The sequence below is a fragment of the Salmo salar genome, chromosome 20 (genome assembly GCF_965601325.2).
Source record: "Salmo salar chromosome 20, fSalSal1, whole genome shotgun sequence".
In the NCBI taxonomy this organism is placed as follows: domain Eukaryota; kingdom Metazoa; phylum Chordata; class Actinopteri; order Salmoniformes; family Salmonidae; genus Salmo; species Salmo salar.
In genome coordinates this window covers 5,356,366-5,377,068 of record NC_138310.1, presented here as the reverse complement: position 1 = coordinate 5,377,068, position 20,703 = coordinate 5,356,366, and the positions used below count along the sequence as shown (strand labels likewise).

At 41.0% G+C, this 20,703-nt stretch overlaps 1 protein-coding gene across 6 annotated transcripts in view; it reads left to right on the top strand.

Moving 5' to 3' along the window:
* LOC106580202 (2-oxoglutarate dehydrogenase complex component E1) overlaps positions 1-20,703 on the top strand; it is a 121,283-nt gene that overhangs the window by 18,558 nt on the left and 82,022 nt on the right. For 2 of the 6 annotated variants that reach the window (XM_014161010.3, XM_014161008.3), the window contains exons 3-5: positions 971-1,147; positions 11,076-11,178; positions 13,816-13,860. In XM_014161010.3, the coding sequence (XP_014016485.1) occupies positions 971-1,147; positions 11,076-11,178; positions 13,816-13,860 (325 nt within the window). Of the gene's footprint in view, positions 1-970; positions 1,148-10,767; positions 10,862-11,075; positions 11,179-13,815; positions 13,861-20,703 lie in introns of those variants that run through there. The other 4 variants (XM_014161011.3, XM_014161009.3, XM_014161012.3 and 1 more) reach the window with 3 other exon arrangements.

Sequence of the window (20,703 nt, the reverse complement as noted above, 5' to 3'; positions counted from 1 at the left end):
ACACAGCTTCTAAAGCCCTTACATGGTTCCAGCTCATGTGTTCTTAAGCTCAAGCCACTTTAGTGGAAATTTCTGTGAATTCTGAATGAAACCGAGGATGTGACCCTGTTGTGCAGCCAGGTTTGAGTGTCCCAGGTCAAGAGGGTGTTGCATTTCAGTCACTGCTTCAGGCATGCTAGTCCCCCGAAACATGGTCAGAAGACAGTTATACAGTACTTAACATGTAAAGAACTATAATTTACACTTGTTGAAAGGGAATATTATTGATGAATTTCTACAAACAATATTACATTTTTCAGCGGTATATCTGAAGATTAAGGACCATCATTTAAATGTGAATTGGAGTTCGGAGCAGTCTGACCACACTTCTGATGTCTTGCCAGAACTGACCATTAATTGCACTGGTATAAATAGTGTTTCGGCCGTGTGGGGAAAAACTCTTGAGGTGCTGGGTCTGCCGTTCCCGCATCTCTGCAATGTAGATCAAGCTTTCTATGAAGGATCTTGTGACTAGTGTTAGTTTCAAGTATCCGTTTGGTATGAAGTCAATAACCTAATGCCAGAGAACTGCATTGTTTCGGGGATTGTTTCATTTGTAGGAATATGTCAGGGATTTACTCGTTTTCAGTTTACCATGGAACATTGAAGATTTCAGTTAGCCTACTGCTTAGTATGAGACTAGAGAAGAAAATTTTATAATTACCAAATCAGTTGTAGCTCTGACAGGAATGTGTGGAATTTGCCCTCCGTTGTTGTTTTGAACAACAAGATTTAATTACACCGGTTAGTTTCATCAAAAAGAGAAAATGGAAACGGTAACGTTTGGGTTACTTTTATATAATATTTGTAGCATTACTACAGGTCATAAAGCTGTAATCTTAAATGTACATTTGTCATAGATGGATTTGTTGGCCATCTCCTTTCATACCACTGTTCATTAATGCCAATTCTTATTTCTTTTTTCCTTCAGTCTTGGGACATTTTCTTCCACAATGCCAATGCAGGTGCTACCCCAGGCAAGGCACACCAGAGCCCTCTGAGCCTGGCCGGGCTGCCCCAAGCCCAGTCCCTGGTGGGGGCTCAGATCAATGTGGAGAAGCTGGTGGAAGATCACCTGGCTGTCCAATCCCTCATCCGTGCCTACCAGGTCAGTCACCACAGGGTCTCGCAGAGCTGTAAATTGAGAAAACAAGGACGACCATGTCTATAATGTCTTAGTAAGCATGCCAAGTAGTCTAACCATTACAACACATTCAGCAGACAGAAAGCTGTAACTGTTATTTAAAAATATATTTTTGTTAGTGTCAAGCTGTGGCTTTCGTGTAAGGTCGGAAAATTATTTTAGCCAAAGGATTGAACCAGTATCGCCTGTCCTCACTATTTGAGCAATCTCTACCTGTGTTTTAAGGTTTAAGATGTATAATCTGTGTTTTCTGTAAGCAAAGCTAATTATTTCCACAAAGTTGACCAACCGACTTAATGATGGACTAACATTCTAGTAAAATAGTGCCTTCAGAAAGTATTCACTAGACTTTTTCCAATTTTTGTTGTTACAGCCCCAATTTTAAATTGATTCAGTTGAGATTTTCTGTCACTGTTCTACACACACACACACACACACACACACACACACACACACACACACACACACACACACACACACACACACACACACACACACACACACACACACACACACAGTACCCCATAATGTCAAAGTGGAATCATGTTTTCCAAAATGTTTACAAATGTAATGGCAAACCTAAGTACGTTCAGGAATAAAAAGTTACTTAATTGTTGCATGGACTCTTAGTCGTAGACCTGGCTAGCTACTAAACAGCAAGCTACAACATTACAACCAGCCAACTGTAGTTGGCTAGCCAGTTGGTGTGCGCCAGGCTACTAACTTCTTATGCGCCATGCCTCGCATTTGTAACTTGTTAGCAAATGTGTCAGATCAGCAACTGTCATTTTACCAGCTATTAAACATTGACAAGGGTTGACATTGGTTATGATTATGACCTTGGATGCATTTCAATCAAATGTATAGGCATGACGCAAGATGTAAATAACAAGTATTGCATATCTAAGCTAGATGGCTAAATGTACTAACAGTGAGGAGAAACAGTAATACAACAAATTACTGCTGTAAATCTCTAAAACTGAAGCTGGTTTTACAATAAAAAATATTTGCCAGATAGACATGGCTGTAGTTAGATACTGTCTACCTACCTACCTAGGCTCATTTGTACAGTCTTGTTACCGTGCAAAGGTTGAGGGTTATGCCCCATGTCTTTCTATTAGGCTAGATATTATTGTAAACGTAATCTCTGTGCCTGTGCACATGTGTCATGACGTTGGCCTGTGGGTAAGGTTTATGACCCCCCCCATAAATACCTTTCTCCCTTCCCCTCTCTTTCTGACCCTACTGAAGAACTGCTGTCCTGAAGGACTGCTGTCCTGTTAAATATAGAGAGTCTGGGAACATCAAACAAATGGGGAAAGGAACCATATTTTGGTAATAAAACCAGTTGGAAATATGCTTTGGAACGTAATGAGTATGGATGTCAGTTCGGTTGTCATCTGAGACAATATGACTGATGACAGGACGACATAAACTGTACCTGGGAAAGTATACACCCTCTAGTTATCAGAGTCACATGGAATTGTTATGCAATTGAAATGTTTGATATTGAAATTGTTTGTTAGGCGATTAAATGTAATTTTAGCTTCCAAATGAGAGAATTGGGTTTTCATAAGGAAAGTGCCCTGCTTGATCAGTGGCCCACCCCTGTGAAGAGACAGGGGTTATAAACGATGAAACACATCCTTCCCCCTCTCCACTATATAAGCCTTTGACGAAAAGATAACCACAGGTTCCAGTACGTGAGATCTACAGCCTCTACGTTAGAAGGACACACATGTCAAGTACAGAACTAAGCCAACCTCGGCGTGAGCTTTGGTGGCGAATGGTATGAACTTTGAGCTTATTCACTACAGAAGTGATACTTCCTAGCCGTTGAGTTAGCTGCGGCCGCTGTAGACATGGGCTAGGAAAGGACGGACGACGGATCCAGTCTAACAACCAGACGAAGATACCACCACGTATCCACTTTACCACCATTGACATTCTTCCGAGGACAGGAAGATCTGTTGGCCAACACGGCCAGCATCTACGACCAATATACCGAAGCGCAGCTCAGAGTAAATATTTATTGCATTTTCCTTTTCCAAATGGGCGGTAATTTAGTAATGCATAAGATAATGTATTTACGATAGCATAGCTGCTGTTTCTTCGTTCCTAAGTCTTCCCGCTCTTTTATTCAAGCCCAACTCCCTTTCCTTTGTGTAACCAGCTTTCATACATGTTCCGTCCACCAGGGATGTTTTCTGTATGACATCATTTGTATTCGGTGTATTTGTAATTCTGTGTGATTAGTTTAGGTATTTAGTAAATAAATAATTAAACCCAATTTTGTATTGCTGATTCAACTTGTTAGCCAGGGTTCGTGAAGATAGCCAAGAATTTACAACTTTCATTATGAGACTGAAAATAAGATAAGGGTTAATATTGACTGCTATCGATGTAAAATATTACTAAGTATTTTAAGAGTTTATTCGGAAGATAACGGCTCTATAAACGTTCTTCCGTGGTGCCCCGACTTTCTAGTTAATTACATTTACATGATTAGCTTAATCAGGTAATATTAATTACAGAGAAAGGATTGTATAGGTTAGCATGTCATATCAGTTAATCCGGCATAGCCAAAGACACGACACATGTATGCATGTTCAACTAGTCTACCTTCATTTTGATGTTATGCTGGCCCGGTTCAACTGTTGTTCAAGTATCATTTGGTTTGTGTTTTGTCTTAAACCTCTTACATCTAGGAGTTCCGCTAGCGGAACCCCGTTCCGCCAGCGGAACCCCTAGCCAACAGCCAATGGGATCGCATGGCGCAAAATAATACAAAAACCTCAAAAATCCAATCATTTCAATTTTTCAAACATACGACTATTTTACACCATTTGAAAGATAAACCTCTCCTGAATCCAACCACGTTGTCCAATTTCAAAAAGGCTTTACAGCGAAAGCAAAACATTAGATTATGTTAGGAGAGTACATAGACCAAAATAACCACACAGCCATTTTCCAAGCAAGCATATATGTCAATAAAACACAGCTAAATGAAGCACTAACCATTGATCTTCATCAGATGACACTCATAGGACATTGTTATACAATACATGTATGTTTTGTTAAATCAAGTTAATATTTATATCCAAAAACTGCATTTTACATTGGCGCGTGATGTTCAGAACATGCATTCCCACCCAAAACTTCCGGTGAATTTACAAAAATACTCATCATAAACGTTGACAAAATAATAACAATTATTTTAAGAATTATAGATACAGAACTCCTTTATGCAATCGCTGTGTCAGATTTTAAAATAGCTTTTCGGCGAGCTATTCAGACACCCGCCAAGTTCGAGGCAAACTAAACTCAGACTTAGTATTAGAAATATTGTCTTACCTTTGCTGATCTTCGTCAGAATGCACTCCCAGGACTGCTCCTTCACAAGATGTTTTTGTTCTAAATAATCCATAGTTATGTCCAAATACCTCTGTTTTGTTCGTGCGTTCAGGTCACTATCCAAAGGGTAACGCGCGAGCGCAATTCGAGACACAAAAAGTAAAAATGTTCCATTACCGTACTTAGCCTCTAGAGGACCCCTTCCCGCTCTGATCCCGCTAACGGGATTTATTGACAAGATACCATGGCGGGAAATTCAAAACTGCAAGAATCTAATAATTTCAATTTCTCAAACAATCAACTATTTTTCACCATTTGAAAGATAAACATCTCCTAAATCCAAACACATTGTCCGATTTCAAAGAGGCTTTACGGCGAAAGCATAAAGTTAGGTTATGTTAGGAGAGTACATTGAAAATAGCTGTGTGTAATGTTTTGTCAATTCAAAGACGGGCGTCACCAAAAGCAGAAAACCAGCTAAAATTATGCACTAACCTTTGACAATCTTCATCAGATGACACTGCTAGGACGATATGTTATACAATACATGCATTTTTTGTTCCATCAAGTTCATATTTATATCCAAAAACAGCATTTTACAGTGGTGGTGAAATTCTGATTTTTTTTTTTTCTCCCTCAAATGCTTCCGGTGAATCAGCGTTACAATTTACAAAATTACCATTCGAAAACATTGGTAAATTATAATATTGTCATTCAAAGAATTATAGATTAACATCTCGTAAATGCTACCGCATTGCCAGATTTCAAAATAACTTTACTGGGAAATCACACTTTGCAATAAACGGGGTGCTATGCTAAGAACAATAGGCTAGGATATACAGGTTAGCACCATCTTGGAACAATCTAATATCAATAAAACTATTGTAAATAATCCCTTACCTTTGATTATCTTCATCAGAAGGCACTTCCAGGCATCCCAGGTGCACAACAAATGTGGTTTATTTCGACAAATTTCATAATTTATGTCCAAATAACTCCAAGTTGTTCCATGTTGTTAGCGCGTTCAGTAGGCTCCTCAAAATGTAGGGCGACAAAGTCACGACGAAAAGTAAAAAAAAATAAAAAATCTATTTACGTTCGTTCAAACATGTCAAACGTTGTTTAGCATCAATCTTTAGGGCCATTTTTAACGTGAAACATCAGTAATATTTCAACCCGACCTCTCCTGTGTCTTGAAAAGCGTTTCGAAAAATGTCTCGCCTCACATGAACGCACATGCGCGCGCAATAATGAAGTGACGACATCCCAGGGACGTCAACTTCCCTTCTTTGTCATCCGGTCTCTGTTCATCATAGACGCTTCAAACAACTTTATAAAGATAGTTGACATCTAGTGGAAGCCGTAGGAAGTGCAAAATGAATCCTTTGTCACTGTGTGATCTATTAGCAATGACTCAAATAGTACAGCCACAAAATTCTCATTTCCTGCTTGTATTTTTCTCAGGTTTTTGCCTGCCATATGAGTTTTGTTATACTTACAGACACCATTCAAACAGTTTTAGAAAATTCAGTGTTTTCTATCCAAATCTGTTAATAATATGCATATCCTAGCTTCTGAGTTGGTGTAGGAGGCAGTTAAAAATGGGCACATATTTTATTCAAAATTCTCAATACTGCCCCCTAGCCCCAACAGGTTAAAAGCATGTCAAAAGCTGTTTAAAATAAATTTTTATGGTATTTTTTACGTAAAATTGCGATAATATTCCAACCGGACAATAGTGTATTCATTCAAGGAGGAAAAGAAAAAACAGCGTGCTCGCGGGAACGCACATATCCAATCTCTTTGTCCTCAGGCAGACCACTCAGTAACTGAGCTCCTATACTCTGCCCAGAGACAGGAGAAGGCTCAATCCACTTTCTGAAGGCTTTAGACAGCCAATGGAAGCCTTAGAAAGTGCAACGTAACAGCAGATACTGTAGTTTCGAAAGGGACTAGAAAGAAGAACTATATTTCTCAGATCCTACACTTCCTGGTTGAGTTTTTCTCAGGTTTTTGCCTGCCATATGAGTTCTGTTATACTCAGACACCATTCAAACAGTTTTAGGAACTTCAGAGTGTTTTCTATCCAAATCTACTAATAATATGCATATTCTCATTTCTGGGCAAGAGTAGTAACCAGTTTAAATCGGGTACGTTTTTTTCATCTGGCTGTGAAAATACTGCCCCCTATCCATATCAGGTTAAAATATCTTACTAAACGTTTCGGAACGAGAGGGTACCCACGGGCGCCCGCGTCATATTAGTAATGGCCCTCCCTCTATGACCAACTTTACAGGCCTCTCGTTCGGTCAGTTTCTACCGGAGAAATGCTAAATGAATCCTAACTCACGGTGTGTTTCATAGGCAAAGTGTTGAAGGTGATTCCACAAATCAGATTTCCACTTCCTGCATGGAATTTTCTCAGGTTTTTGACTGCCATATGAGTTCTGTTATACTCACAGACACCATTCAAACAGTTTTAGAAACTTTAAGTGTTTTCTATCCAAATCTACTAATTATATGCATATTCTAGTTACTGGGCAGGAGTAGTAACCAGATTAAATCGGGTACGTTTTTTTATCCGGCCGTGCAAATACTGCCCCCTAGCCCCAACAGGTAAAAAAATAAATAAATTGCGCTATAATATAATCCAACAATATGGCCGCTGCCATCATCTTTAAAGTCTTTTCACTCTTTGATTGAGACAGGTCTCTGTCATCATGACATGCAGCACTTTGGGGTGGACACCCACCTGTGTCGATCAATGAGAGAAGACTTGAAATAGACAAGATGTTGGCAAAAATCTTTGGGTAAATCACATTATCTGGTGTAAAAATTAGCTACAGTTCTCTGCACCTGTCTTTATAGCTGAGACACACTGTACTGCACTGTTAATACTTTTATTTTTTTACTTTTACCATATAACATTGTTGAATACCCACTTCTCTTGAGGTCAGCATTAAATGGTGTACACTTTCTTGTATTTTAGATATCCAAAGAATGTTTGCCAAATAAGCAATCTGAATGTCTAGCATCGGTTTGATGCTACAGAGCCCTGTACAGCTTATATAAATATATTCTGTGAAACCATAACGGCTGATACATTTCCAATTTTATGATGGTTCCAACCCTTTTTCCTGGAGGTCTACTGTCCTGTAGGTTTTCACTCCAACCGTAATCTAGCACACCAGATTCTAATAATTAGCTGGTTGATAAACTGAACCAGGTTAGTTACAACTGGGGTTGGAGCGAAATCCTACAGGAGGTTGGCTCTCCAGGAACAGGGTTGGAGACACCTTTTCTAAATGGTTTTATACCAAGGTTCCCAGACTTGGTCCTCGGGACTCCTAGGGGTGCACGTTTTAGTTTTTTCCCCCTAGCACGACACAGCGGATTAAAATAATCAACTAATCATCAAGCTTTGGTTATTTGAATCGGCTGTGTAGTGCTAGGGCAAAAAACTAAACGTTCACCCCTTGGGGTCCCCAGGACCAAGTTTGGGAAACACTGTCTTATGCTGAGCCACACTGGCTGTGTTTACACAGGCAGCCCAATTATGATAGTTTTTTTCAATTAATTGGTCTTAATCACGTCAGATCTTTTTCAGAACTGATCTGATTGGTTAAAAGACCAATTTAGTTAGAAAAAATATCAGAATTGGGCTGCCTGTGGATATGCAGACTAAGTCCTTTATCTGGGTTCGGTACACTGGCAAAGGTGGGCTGAGGAAGATGTGCTTATGGCGATGGTCTGCGGTAAACGGCCAGCTGAATAAGACTCTGCCGAAAGTGGTGTAGGGCTTCTTTAAACACCAACTGTTTGTTTCTCTTGCAGAATATTTTATGGTACTGCTACTGGAAAGACACAGTTGTGGTCTTTTTGTTATTATTTTTGTGGAAGGGAGGTAGGGAAACAGTATCAACTGAATTGGACTGGCTAGAGTATTGTTTAAGGACAATGAGGGGATAGTGGGAGTGAATGGGCTGGGTGGGGGGCTAAAGGTGTGAAAAGTCTTCAGAAGCCAGTTCTTCCACAGTATGAATTGTTGTGTATGTGAGATTGAGGAGAAATGGCAACAATTAATTTACTGTCTAAACACAACCAAAACCCCCTTCATCTCAAAGTACTGTCTAAACCTCCCCCAGCCCATTGACTTTGACAGATCATTCCAATAGTAGCCCTTTGCAGGGGAAATTTGTAGACATGTCTTTGAGAATCTGCAGAGGGAAGAATTAGGTGGTTGTCATTACTGTTTGTCTTGATTTTATACCTTTTTGTGTCCCTTGCTGGTTTCTGTCAAACATTCTTGTTGTGCTCTATAACTGTCTGCTCCTTCATGCTTGTGTACCCAAAATACCCTTGCTTTGGGGTATTTTTCAGCAGGGCACTGGAATGACTCCAGATAACATGAGTTTTACATAAAGAAAAGAGGGGTAGACTACATGGTCTGGAAGATACTCTGTGATCCTCAGGCTACCTCGAACCACATGTAACCCCATAACACAAACACTACCCAATTAATGTTTATACCATGCTTACTGTAATTTGTAAATCTTAGCTGTCAGCTTGTAAATATTTTAACATACCTTCACCTTGTGCAGAGCTAGGTGTTGGAAGTGCATGTTGGTGGAATCCGATTCTGTACGAACTACAACAAAATACAGAATTTAACCACCCCACTAAATTGGCAGCAAGATTGCTAGCTTGCCAGCTGAGACTGTCTGAGAAGCAACCATAGACAATTTATACACATTCATAATTTCTACCAACACACAGAGTAAGCTAGATACTGTATATCGACAGTAACGGAGTGTTTTCCAGGTGAGGGTGGAATAGTTGGCTACCAAATTGACTCTTCTTTGCTGACATTAGCTAGTTTACGTTAGCGACTGTCAGTCAAAGATAGAACAAACATGTTTACTATGCTGAAGGTAGCTACCAATCTAGCAGTGATTTACCATGGCGTTGGCGAAATGGATTGACAGTGTGCATACCAAAAGATAGATAAAAGATTTAGCTGATGGCTTTCAGCGTTCAATACAGGACTGTAACGTCAGTGAAAAACAAAAGTTAATAAAAAAATCTTGCCTAGAGAAATTCTGAGATTACTGTGGGTTGATGGTTCGACGCAAACAATGCCATTTTTCGTTTGTGGGCACGCCCCCTCTACTTAGTGGGCGGTATCAGGATTTGCTATGAATGCTGGACTTTGTGGTTCACTATGAGCAGACGAATACACAGTGAGTCGACTTCCCGATTCTACCAGTGAAATTAAAATGTGCTTGTTCTAGCTTGTGGTTTGGATAATTGTGATGTTTATGATAAAAACGTAATGTTAATATAGTAATGACTATATGCCCTTGCAGAGCCATGGTGAAATTCCCCTTTAAGGACGGGAGTTTTTCAGGATTAAAGTAAACGGAATGGAGCTAAGCACAGGCAAAATTCTAGAGGAAAACCTGGTTGTCTGCTTTCCACCAAACACTGGTATATGAATTCACCTTTCAGCAGGACAATAACCTAAAACAGAAAGCGAAATCTACACTGGAGTTGCTTACCAAGAAGACAGTGAATGTTCCTGAGTGGCTGAGTTAGTTTTGACTTAAATCTACTTGAAAATCTATGACGAGACCTGCAAATGGTTGTCTAGCAACAACCAATTTGACAGATCTTGAAGAATTTTGAAAATAATAATGGCCAAATGTTGCCAAATCCAGGTGTGGAGAGCTCTTAGAGACCTACCCAGAAAGACAGCTGTAATTGCTGCCCAAGGTGCTTCTACAAAATATTGACTCGGGTGTGAAAACTTATGTAAATTAGATGTATGTATTTCATTTTCAATACATTTCTAATATTTCTTAACATGTTTTCAGTTTGTCATTACGAGGTATTGTGTGTGTGTGTGTGTGTGTGTGTGTGTGTGTGTGTGTGTGTGTGTGTGTGAATGGGTGAAAAAACAACTAGTTCATCCATTTTGAATTCAGGCTGTAACAACAAAATGTGGAATAAGTCAAGGGGTGTGAATACTTTCAGAAGGCACTTGTCCTGTGTTGAAATGTTTGACATTTGAAAGCTGGACAAAGGTGAGATGTCTGTTTTTATCCCATAAAGAACTAGTTACTTCATAACAAAAATGCCTATTATGATATACTCTTGAATGTTTTATATTTTCATGTTGTTTTAATTGAATACCTTGTTTTACCATGTGACTAATGTTACCTTATTTCCAGTTGAATGGCCATCACAACGCAGAACTTGATCCTCTTGGCATCAGTTGTATAAATTTTGATGATGCCCCAGTAGCTACTGGGGTTCAGAATGTCGGTGAGAAATGTTCCCTCACAGCTGTGCGAGACAACAATGAGCTTGTTTGTATTAATGTTGCTTTTCCCATTTCCTCCCTATTTTTTTCTCTTCTCTCTATTTCCTTTCAAATCCCTTTCAACACTTATGTCTCTACACTCGTGCCCCCCCCCCCACCACCCCCCACCACCTGTCGGATGTTTTGTTCCATTTCCACTCAAACCTGTTTATGTAGATCCGTGGGCACCATGTTGCTCAGCTGGACCCTCTAGGGATTATGGATGCCGATCTGGACGCTCATGTCCCCAATGACATTATAACATCCTCTGATAAACTCGGTGAGAAGAATGAGCCACTTACTACAGAGCCTTCGGGCGGCTGGGAAGCTGAGCAAGTTCTGTTTGGCTTGAAATGCTGGTCTATGTATCACCTACGCCGGCCTTCTCTGTAAACGTGCCCGTTTGTCCCTGTTTTCAGTCTGCCCACTGTCATGAAAGGGCTCCTAGCACCCTGTTTTTCTGAAATGCCAAATATATTTATGCTTTTTGACTTAACTTCAACCGTCCACAGTTGGAGTATCAATGGTTTCATTTTCTGTAATACTTTTTTTAACAGCTGGATGGTTGATTAGCCCAGCCAGCTGTGTTCACTGTTATCCGCAGTGGTCGTAGATCATTTTCCTACAAGGCTTTATGATTAAGAGGTGGGCAGTGGTTCATCTGACTACTGGCCCTAGACCTGTCCGTTTTGCATAGACCTGCCGGGAGTTACCTCCAATGGGCATAGCTCTGAGGGGTCATTGAGGTACTCAAGCCCCGTCACCACGACAAGGTGACAGTCCAAAAATCATCAATACAAATAGGCAGCTTCTTGGTTAGCACTTCTTTCTAGGACAGCAAATTGAACCTTCATAACAATATTGTCTGGAGTGCTCCCGTGTTAAGTTCACCTTCTTGAGGGACACACATGTAGATTCCCAATTTGAAACCATTGGTTTTTATGATATGATTTAAGTGTCCCATTTATACATGTGGAGGGACATTTCTAGACTGCTTCAGATTTCTTGGCTTAGCTTCTAGCTCTACTAACCTTTTTGCATGCCTTAAAACCTTTCTGGACTGGACCACATTTTCCCTCACATTACTCACACCCTTTCTTGAGTATGGCCGAGAAAGCCCCTACTATTAATCTACTTCTAAGCGTGATACGGTGACAACTCCCAGCAAATCAACGCATTGGTCGTTTCCTGCTGAAGGATGGGGGACATAGATGAGTTTTTGCTCTACTGCTAACTATAACTTTTAGGCCTTATTTGTCACTCACTGCTCACAACAACTGCTACAGATTCCCAGCAGTAAGAGGCTAACGGTTTGGAAAGGTAAATCGCCTTCAACTTAGATTATAATGAAAAAAAGGGTAGGGAAGGGACATCCCCAAGCAGCAGTTTTTACGTACCAGCATGCCCCTAAACCTTGGACCTCGCTTCATGTTGATGACTGAATATCCTAATTAGTAGTACTCAAGGTTTGTATACCTTATGCGGGTTGTATGGTTGTCCGTTCCAGTACAGCATGTCTCGGTCTGCATGGGACGTTGTTCAGTGAGGCTTTGATCCAGGTGTGATGTTTGTATTTGTGCAGCCAGGCAGGTATTGCATTTTCTAAACGTGATTGGCACCTAAAGCTTTGTTTGTCACCCATGTTGTGGTCGGTGCTGTCGCTAGAGTTCGGAGGCAGTCAATCAGTCGTTGTGTTGCTGTAGTGATTGACGTTGTGTGGTGAAGTCGAAGTTTGGGTGCTTCTCGCAAACAAAATCTAAGTTAAAATAACAAGCCAGTGGCCTGGCACACTAAGCCACTGCCTCCGGCACATGTCTAGTGTCTGCATATGTTCCAATCCAGCCTACTGTCCTTAGACACAACCTCCCCATCTTTCCCCACTGTCATCCTCTCTCTATAATGTCCAAAACTAGATACATTTAAAAATAAAAAACCTGTTTGTCAGAGGTGTTTTCAACTGAAATGTTCTAACTTAGCAAACACCAACCCATCACTGTCTGATCAATTTAATTACGTGGTAGGAGGGTTCCCAGTTGTTTATGCCTTCCCTGGCTGCTGACCGTGATGATGGTGGCCTCTGGTATGCAGAGATGGTGGAAACATTACCAAACAATCTTGGTGTTAAATTCACACAAGCACTTTTCCATAACTAGGTAGCTAGTTATTTTGTTTCAAGTTAACTTGGCTGTGATTGCCACACCCGGCAAAGTTTGCGATCTGTAGTTAGTTGGAAAATGCCAAAATCATCTTATTATGACCGCTTGGAAAACCGTTGGTTCCGAGTCGTAAATACAAGTTGGAATCATCTCTGTACCCTGTGTTCTTCGACATGCTAAACTCTGACTTTACCTACTAAGGAAATGACATTTAAAACAAATGCTATTTATCAAAAACAATGCTCTTTGAACACTACTATTTGGTGAGCATGAGAGCTGTACTTTAGCATTCTCAACAAGTTCGAAACACATGAATGGACACAGCTCGTTACTCCGAGTTTTACAAGTTGTATTTTGAAAACTCAGATTGGACATAAACGTGGTATTAGCTAGCTACATAGCTTGGTGTTGGCTACATCCCATACAGTCTGTTTATGGCAATAAATTAATGAAATAGTACCAAGTCATAGCAAAGTTCACTATGTGCTGCCACACATCACCAGCAAAAGATACTAGCGGCACTAGTAGCGCCATTTACTGTATCTGAGTATTATAGGTGAGAACTCGGCTTCACAGAGTATAATTTGAGAAAAGGACAACTTATTGTCTTCGAGAACCACCCACAGTTCCACTTCGATTCTAGTTTGCCAACCCCTTCGATGTGTTTGAGTGAGTAGTGGTAGAGATGGCCCCCATGTCCATGATGGGGGCATGAGTCACTAACCTTTTCTGGGTCTCTCGCCCCCTGATGCCTCCTTCAGACCTGGCAATGTTCAAGGACCGTCTCAGTATTCTAACTGTTGGAGGTATGGAAACAAGTCTCCCTGTAGTTCTGTCCCTCTACCTTTGTGCTTGAATATTTGCTTTTTGTATTGTTCACGTAGGAACTTCTGCTTTATCTTATGTCTTTTTCCTCTTTTCAGGGTAGAATGCACTTGATTAACAACTAGTGATGGGGGGGGGGGAAGAAATTGATGCAGTTTACATATCGTGATATTATTTTTGACATATAGTTTTGAGAATATCGCAGTATTCTTTTTGGGCTAGTTGGCGGTACCTGCACCCAAACTCCAGTATTTTTCCTTCATAGCTTGTTCTCCGTTTTAAAAAAACAAATAGGGAACCAATTGTTTTCTGCACCTATTTCCATGACTGATTAAAATTCATTCATCTCTCTGCAGCAGACAATCTCAATACATATAGAATCGTGAAAATCGCAATACATATCGTATCGGCACCTAAATATCATGATAATGTATCGTGAGGTCCCTGGCAATGCCCTGCCCTATAAACAACTGCTAGTATTCTCGTTGGAAGTTTGGTTATTTATCAGATGATTGGATGCAATGCCGTTCAGACAGCAGCCCTGAAACAAAGACTGAGAAAGATCAAGAGCTTCTCTGTAGCAGCCCTACTGTTTGGGTGCCGGAGCACAGACATCTTATTGGGGAATGCAAACACTAGGATTTAGAACACCAGCTAACTGTAACTGTAAATCGCCATATTGGCAGGAAAGATTTTTGGAACTCCCAAAAATGGCTGAATTTACCAAGAGTAGCTCAGAGTCTGAGAATTAGTTTATAACAGAGGATGAAATAATGTTAGTGAGGGAGCCAATAAACCTACTGAAGCCGTTCATGTTTGAGCTGATCGTTGCCCCAGATCAAACAGTTTGTTCTCGTAGCAGTAACACAGATATGCCGCCTGAAACACCTCAGCTAGACTGTCGACCTCACGGTGACTCAATCTGGTGTGAGTGCGGATGCTGCCAGATAATGGCTAGAGAGTGTGTGTGTTGTAGAGAGATGGTGGCGATACAGCACAAAATTCCAGTGGATGGTGGCTGTATTTCATCCAGTCAGAGGTTCCTGTCAATCTGTGTGGTTGGCGATATATTTTTTGGACGCGTCACTAATCCTTATGAAGGACTTCCTGGCAGAAGAGGTTACTCGATCAATTTTGCCAAACAGTGCTGGTGATACAGTGAGGGGAAAATTATTAGATCCCCTGCTGATTTTGTACGTTTGCCCACTTACAAAGCAATTATCATTCTATAATTTTAATGGTAGGTTTATTTGAACAGTGAGAGACAGAATAACAACAAAAAAATCATGTAAAAAATGTTATAAATTGATTTGCATTTTAATGAGGGAAATAAGTATTTGACCCCTCTGCAAAACATTACTTAGTACTTGGTGGCAAAACCCTTTCACAGAGGCAATCACAGAGGTCAGACGTTTCTTGTAGTTGGCCACCAGGGTTGCACACATCTCAGGAGGGATTTTGTCCCACTCCTCTTTGCAGATCTTCTCCAAGTCATTAAGGTTTCGAGGCTGACGTTTGGCAACTCGAACCTTCAGCTCCCTCCACAGATTTTCTATGGGATTAAGGTCTGGAGACTGGCTAGGCCACTCCAGGACCTTAATGTGCTTCTTCTTGAGCCACTCCTTTGTTGCCTTGACCGTGTGTTTTGGGTAATTCTCATGCTGGAATAACCATCCACGACCCATTTTTCAATGCCCTGGCTGAAGGAGGTTCTCACCCAAGATTTGACGTTACATGGCCCCGCCCATCGTCCCTTTGATGCGGTGAAGTTGTCCTGTCCCCTTAGCAGAAAAACACCCCCAAAGCATAATGTTTCCACCTCCATGTTTGGCGGTGGGGATGGTGTTCTTGGGGTCATAGGCAGCATTCCTCCACCTCCAAACATGGCGAGTTGAGTTGATGCCAAAGAGCTCCATTTTGGTCTCATCTGACCACAACACTTTCACCCAGTTGTCCTCTGAACCATTCAGATGTTCATTGGCAAACTTCAGACAGGCATGTATATGTGCTTTCTTGAGCAGGGGGACCTTGCGGGCGCTGCAGGATTTCAGTCCTTCACGGCGTAGTGTGTTACCAATTGTTTTCTTGGTGACTATGGTCCCAGCTGCCTTGAGATCATTGACAAGATCCTCCCGTGTAGTTCTGGGCTGATTCCTCACCGTTCTCATGATCATTGCAACTCCACGAGGTGAGATCTTGCATAGAGCCCCAGGCCGAGGGAGATTGACAGTTATTTTGTGTTTCTTCCATTTGCGAATAATCGCACCAAATGTTGTCACCTTCTCACCAAGCTGCTTGGCAATGGTCTTGTAGCCCATTACAGCCTTGTGTAGGTCTACAATCTTGTCCCTGACATTGTTGGAGAGCTCTTTGGTCTTGGCCATGGTGGAGAGTTTGGAATCTGATTGATTGCTTCTGTGGACAGGTGTCTTTTTTATACAGGTAACAAGCTGAGATTAGGAGCACTCCCTTTAAGAGTGTGCTCCTAATCTCAGCTTGTTCCATGTATAAAAGACACCTGGGAGCCATACATCTTTCTGATTGAAAGGGGTGTCAAATACTTATTTCCCTCATTAAAATGCAAATCAATTTATAACATTTTTGACATGTGTTTTTCTGGATATTTTTGTTGTTATTCTGTCTCTCACTGTTCAAATAAACCTACCATTAAAATGATAGACTGATCATTTCATTTGTCAATGGGCAAAAGTACAAAATCAGCAGGGGATCAAATACTTTTTTCCCTCACTGTAAACATTGTTACAGGATACTGATGTAAATACAGTTAAGTCGGAAGTTTACATGCATACACTTAGGTTGGAGACATTAAAACTCGTTTTTCTATCACTCCACAAATGTCTTGTTAACAAGCTATAGTTTTGGCAAGTCGGTTAGGTACTGTAATTTTTCCAACAATTGTTTACAGACAATTCCAGTGGGTCAGAAGTTCACATACACTAAGTTGACTGTGCCTTTAAACAGCTTTCGAAGCTTCTGATAGGCTAATTGACGTCATTTGAGTCAATTAGAGGTGTACCTGTGGATGTATTTCAAGGCCTACCTTCAAACGCGGTGCTGCTTTGCTTGACATCATGGGAAAATCAAAAGAAATCAGCCAAGACCTTCACAAGTCTGGTTCATCCTTGGGAGCAATTTCCAAATGCCTGAAGGTACCACTATCATCTGTACAAACAATAGTACGCAAGTATAAACACATGGGACCACACAGCCGTCATACCGCTCAGGAAGGAGACGCGTTCTGTCTCCTAGAGATGAACGTACTTTGGTGCGAAAAGTACAAATCAACCCTGAACTGAAAAAGTGTGTGTGTGTGTGTGTGTGTGTGTAAGGAGGCCTACAAACCTGACTGTTACACCAGCTCTCATGAGGAATGGGGCAATACTCACCCAATTTATTGTGGGAAGCTTGTGGAAGGCTACCCTAAAACGTTTGACCCAAGTTAAGCAATTTAAAGGCAATGCTACCAAATACTAATTGAGTGTATGTCAACTTCTCACCCACAGAATGTGATGAAAGAAATAAAAGCTGAAATAAATCACTCTTTTTTGACATTTCACATTCTTAAAATAAAGTGGTGATCCCAACTGACCGAAGACGGGGAGTTTTTACTAGGATTAAATGACAGGAATTGTGAAACTGAGTTTAAATGTATTTGGCTAAGGTGTATGTAAACTTCTGACTTCAAGTGTGTGTGTGTCCTATAGCGATGTTTATCACCAGCTCTGTTTGGCGCGATGGAAACACATTTACCTTTTGATTAGACGACCGGAGTTTGAATCGCAGACAGCATCATGATTCATGAAATCTCATTCTAACTAATAATGGGGCGTGCTCATTATAAATACATTGTGATTTAGTTTCGGTGTCAGACTAACTTTTCTTATGATTTCGTTTGCAGTGCATACTGGGTGGACATTTATCGCCAGTTCACCCTATGGGCACATGGGAGAATTAGAATAGGTGTACGGCGTCTCATTCCTGCGTGTCGTTTCTTCCATAAGGCGCACATACCCATAAGCAAAGGGTTTGAATTAAAGCAGTTAATTTAGTAAATCTAGCCTGCAGTAACTTTTTTTCGATACCTAATGCTGGCACCTTATGTAAAAATTGTATTAGTTAGCTTGTCCGCTATAACGAGTTCAAGCGCAACCAGATGATAGTAGTTTTTAAGCGCATTAATACTGTGTCCCTGTCGCTAGAGTAGTGACTTCAACTAGCTTTGGCTGCCATCTATTGGAAAGGAATGGTATCTACACTGGGCAGCTAGTTGGCAGAGTCATAGTAGACTTTTAATAAAATGCCATTTAGCAGACACCTTTATCCAAAGCAAACTGGGTACATGGTAGTGGAAACAGATCATAGAAGCTGGATTTACAATGTTGATATCATGGATGGTCAGTCCTTGCATATATAGCCCTGCCTATGAATTTGAGTGGTTACATTTCTCCAGCCCCATCCCTCAGCTTTTTACTGAAAGAGGAGCAGGGAGGCACTTTATTGTTTTTTTCTGCTGATTGCCACTTTAAGAAGTTAAGATGCAGATTAAATACACACCAAAATATGTTACAGATAGGGATGCACCGATATGACATTTTTGGCTGATACCGATATCCAATATTTTCCTTGCCAAAAAAACAAACAATACCGATATAAATGTTTTTAGCTGCCTTTTGAAGCGTTCTAGTACAGCTAAATAGTTGAAGCGCGCACACACTGACCAAAACGTTTTTGTAATCAAATTTCTTTCACTTACTTGCAGGGCTGTTTTGTTCATTAGTTTTATTGTTTCATTCTCAACCAGGACTTCATCATAAATGTCAAGCAGTGAAGTTTCAGCTCTATCTGTCTGTGGCATTTTCTGTTGTGGGTCCTCTCCCTCGGTGCGCACTATCACTGAGTCCGTTTCTATCTTGTCCAGCTATGTCTAACATTTTATATAAAACCCTGTTTCTTGTTTGGATCGAAGTAGCGGTCCTTGTACCTAGCATCGAGCATGGTGACACAGTAAAGAGGCTCAGAGAATTCCCCTGAATCGCTTGGTCACAGCCTCAATTAGAGTAATTTTTCAAGTTTTAACCCCACAGTCTGTGTCAGCATTTTTGTTGAGGTATTTCAATGCCTTGACAGAGGGTATCACGTCTGCTGCACACACAGTTGATGAGCTAATTTCTTGAGTCAATAGTTCAAATGGAGCAAGGAGTGTTCATGTTTCAAACATGTTCTCAAATACCATTGAAATGGCAGCAGCGGTATGAGAACAAGCACATTCTTGAGCATGCAATATGGCTTTGCTCAGTACAAAAATCCTCGTCGACCCATGGGGCTGACATCGCCGGTCCAAATGTTGGTCGTGAAGCTAATGGCAGTGACTCCCATAGCAAGTAACACATGGATGTGCGTTTCAACAATGCTGTAACTCCTGTAGGGCAACATCTGGAAAAAAAGTGCCTACTTGGTAGTGTGTACCAGGTCTTGAGGTGCTCGACCAGTCGGCCAAAGCCAACATCATCCACGACAGAGAACGGTTGATTGTCAAGGGCAATGAATTCCATTATCTTGGCGTTAATGGATTTCGCCTTTGAGTTGTCTCGCTGGAATTTTCTTACTTTTCAAATGACTGCTCGCCTTGAACTTGTTTAGTTGTTGGATGTGTGCGCTTAGTTTTTTACTGCTTTTGTTCTAAGTAGTTACATTTAAGTCATTTAGCAGACGCTCTTATCCAGAGCGACTTACAACCACTTTACAATAGTGCATCTAAATATTTTAAGGGGGGGTTAGAAGGATTACTTTATCCTATCCCAGGTATTCCTTGAAGAGGTGGGGTTTCAGGTGTCTCCGGAAGGTGGTGATTGACTCCGCTGTCCTGGCGTCGTGAGGGAGCTAGTTCCACCATTGGGGTGCCAGAGCAGCGAACAGTTTTGACTGGGCTGAGCGGGAACTGTGCTTCCTCAGAGGTAGGGAGGCGAGCAGGCCAGAGGTGGATGAACGCAGTGCCCTTGTTTGGGTGTAGGGCCTGATCAGAGCATGAAGGTACGGAGGTGCCGTTCCCCTCACAGCTCCGTAGGCAAGCACCATGGTCTTGTAGCGGATGCGAGCTTCGACTGGAAGCCAGTGATATTGTCAATGCTTTAGACACGAAAATGAAATGTGCTGCTTTGTTTGGACCTGTCAAAAGCTTTTGATACTGTTTATCATGCTATTTTAATGAATAAGTTGTCCTGAATAGGCCTGAGCTCGGACACCTGTTTATGGTTTCTTAGTGACAGAACTCAGGCTATCGTGACTGATGGGGTTAACTCTGAATTTCTTGAAGTACATAAAGGTGTACCATAGGGGTCAATTTTGGGACCTGTTCTCTTCACTATTTACACTACAGGTCAAACGTTTTAGAACACCTACTCATTCAACGTTTTTATTTTTTATTTTTTTAAACTATTTTCTACATTGTAGAACAACAGTGAAGACATCAAAACCATGAAACAACACATATGGAACCATGCAGCAACCAAAAAAGGGCCAAACAAATCAAAACATATCCTACATTTGAGATTCTCCAAACAGTCACCCAGATTCTCCAAACAGCCACCCCTTGACTTGATGACAGCCTTGCTGGAGCCAGGTGCAAGCAGATAGAAAAGGGCCAACAAGTGACATCTTTCAGTCAAAGGTAGATTAAAACAATTGTCATTTTCACTAGACTGCATAATATTTTACCAGTTGGCCAACAGTGCTTCATAGGTCTACATTAATTAATAGGCTACACCAACAAAACAACATGGTGACTTTGAGAGAACTCCGAGTTT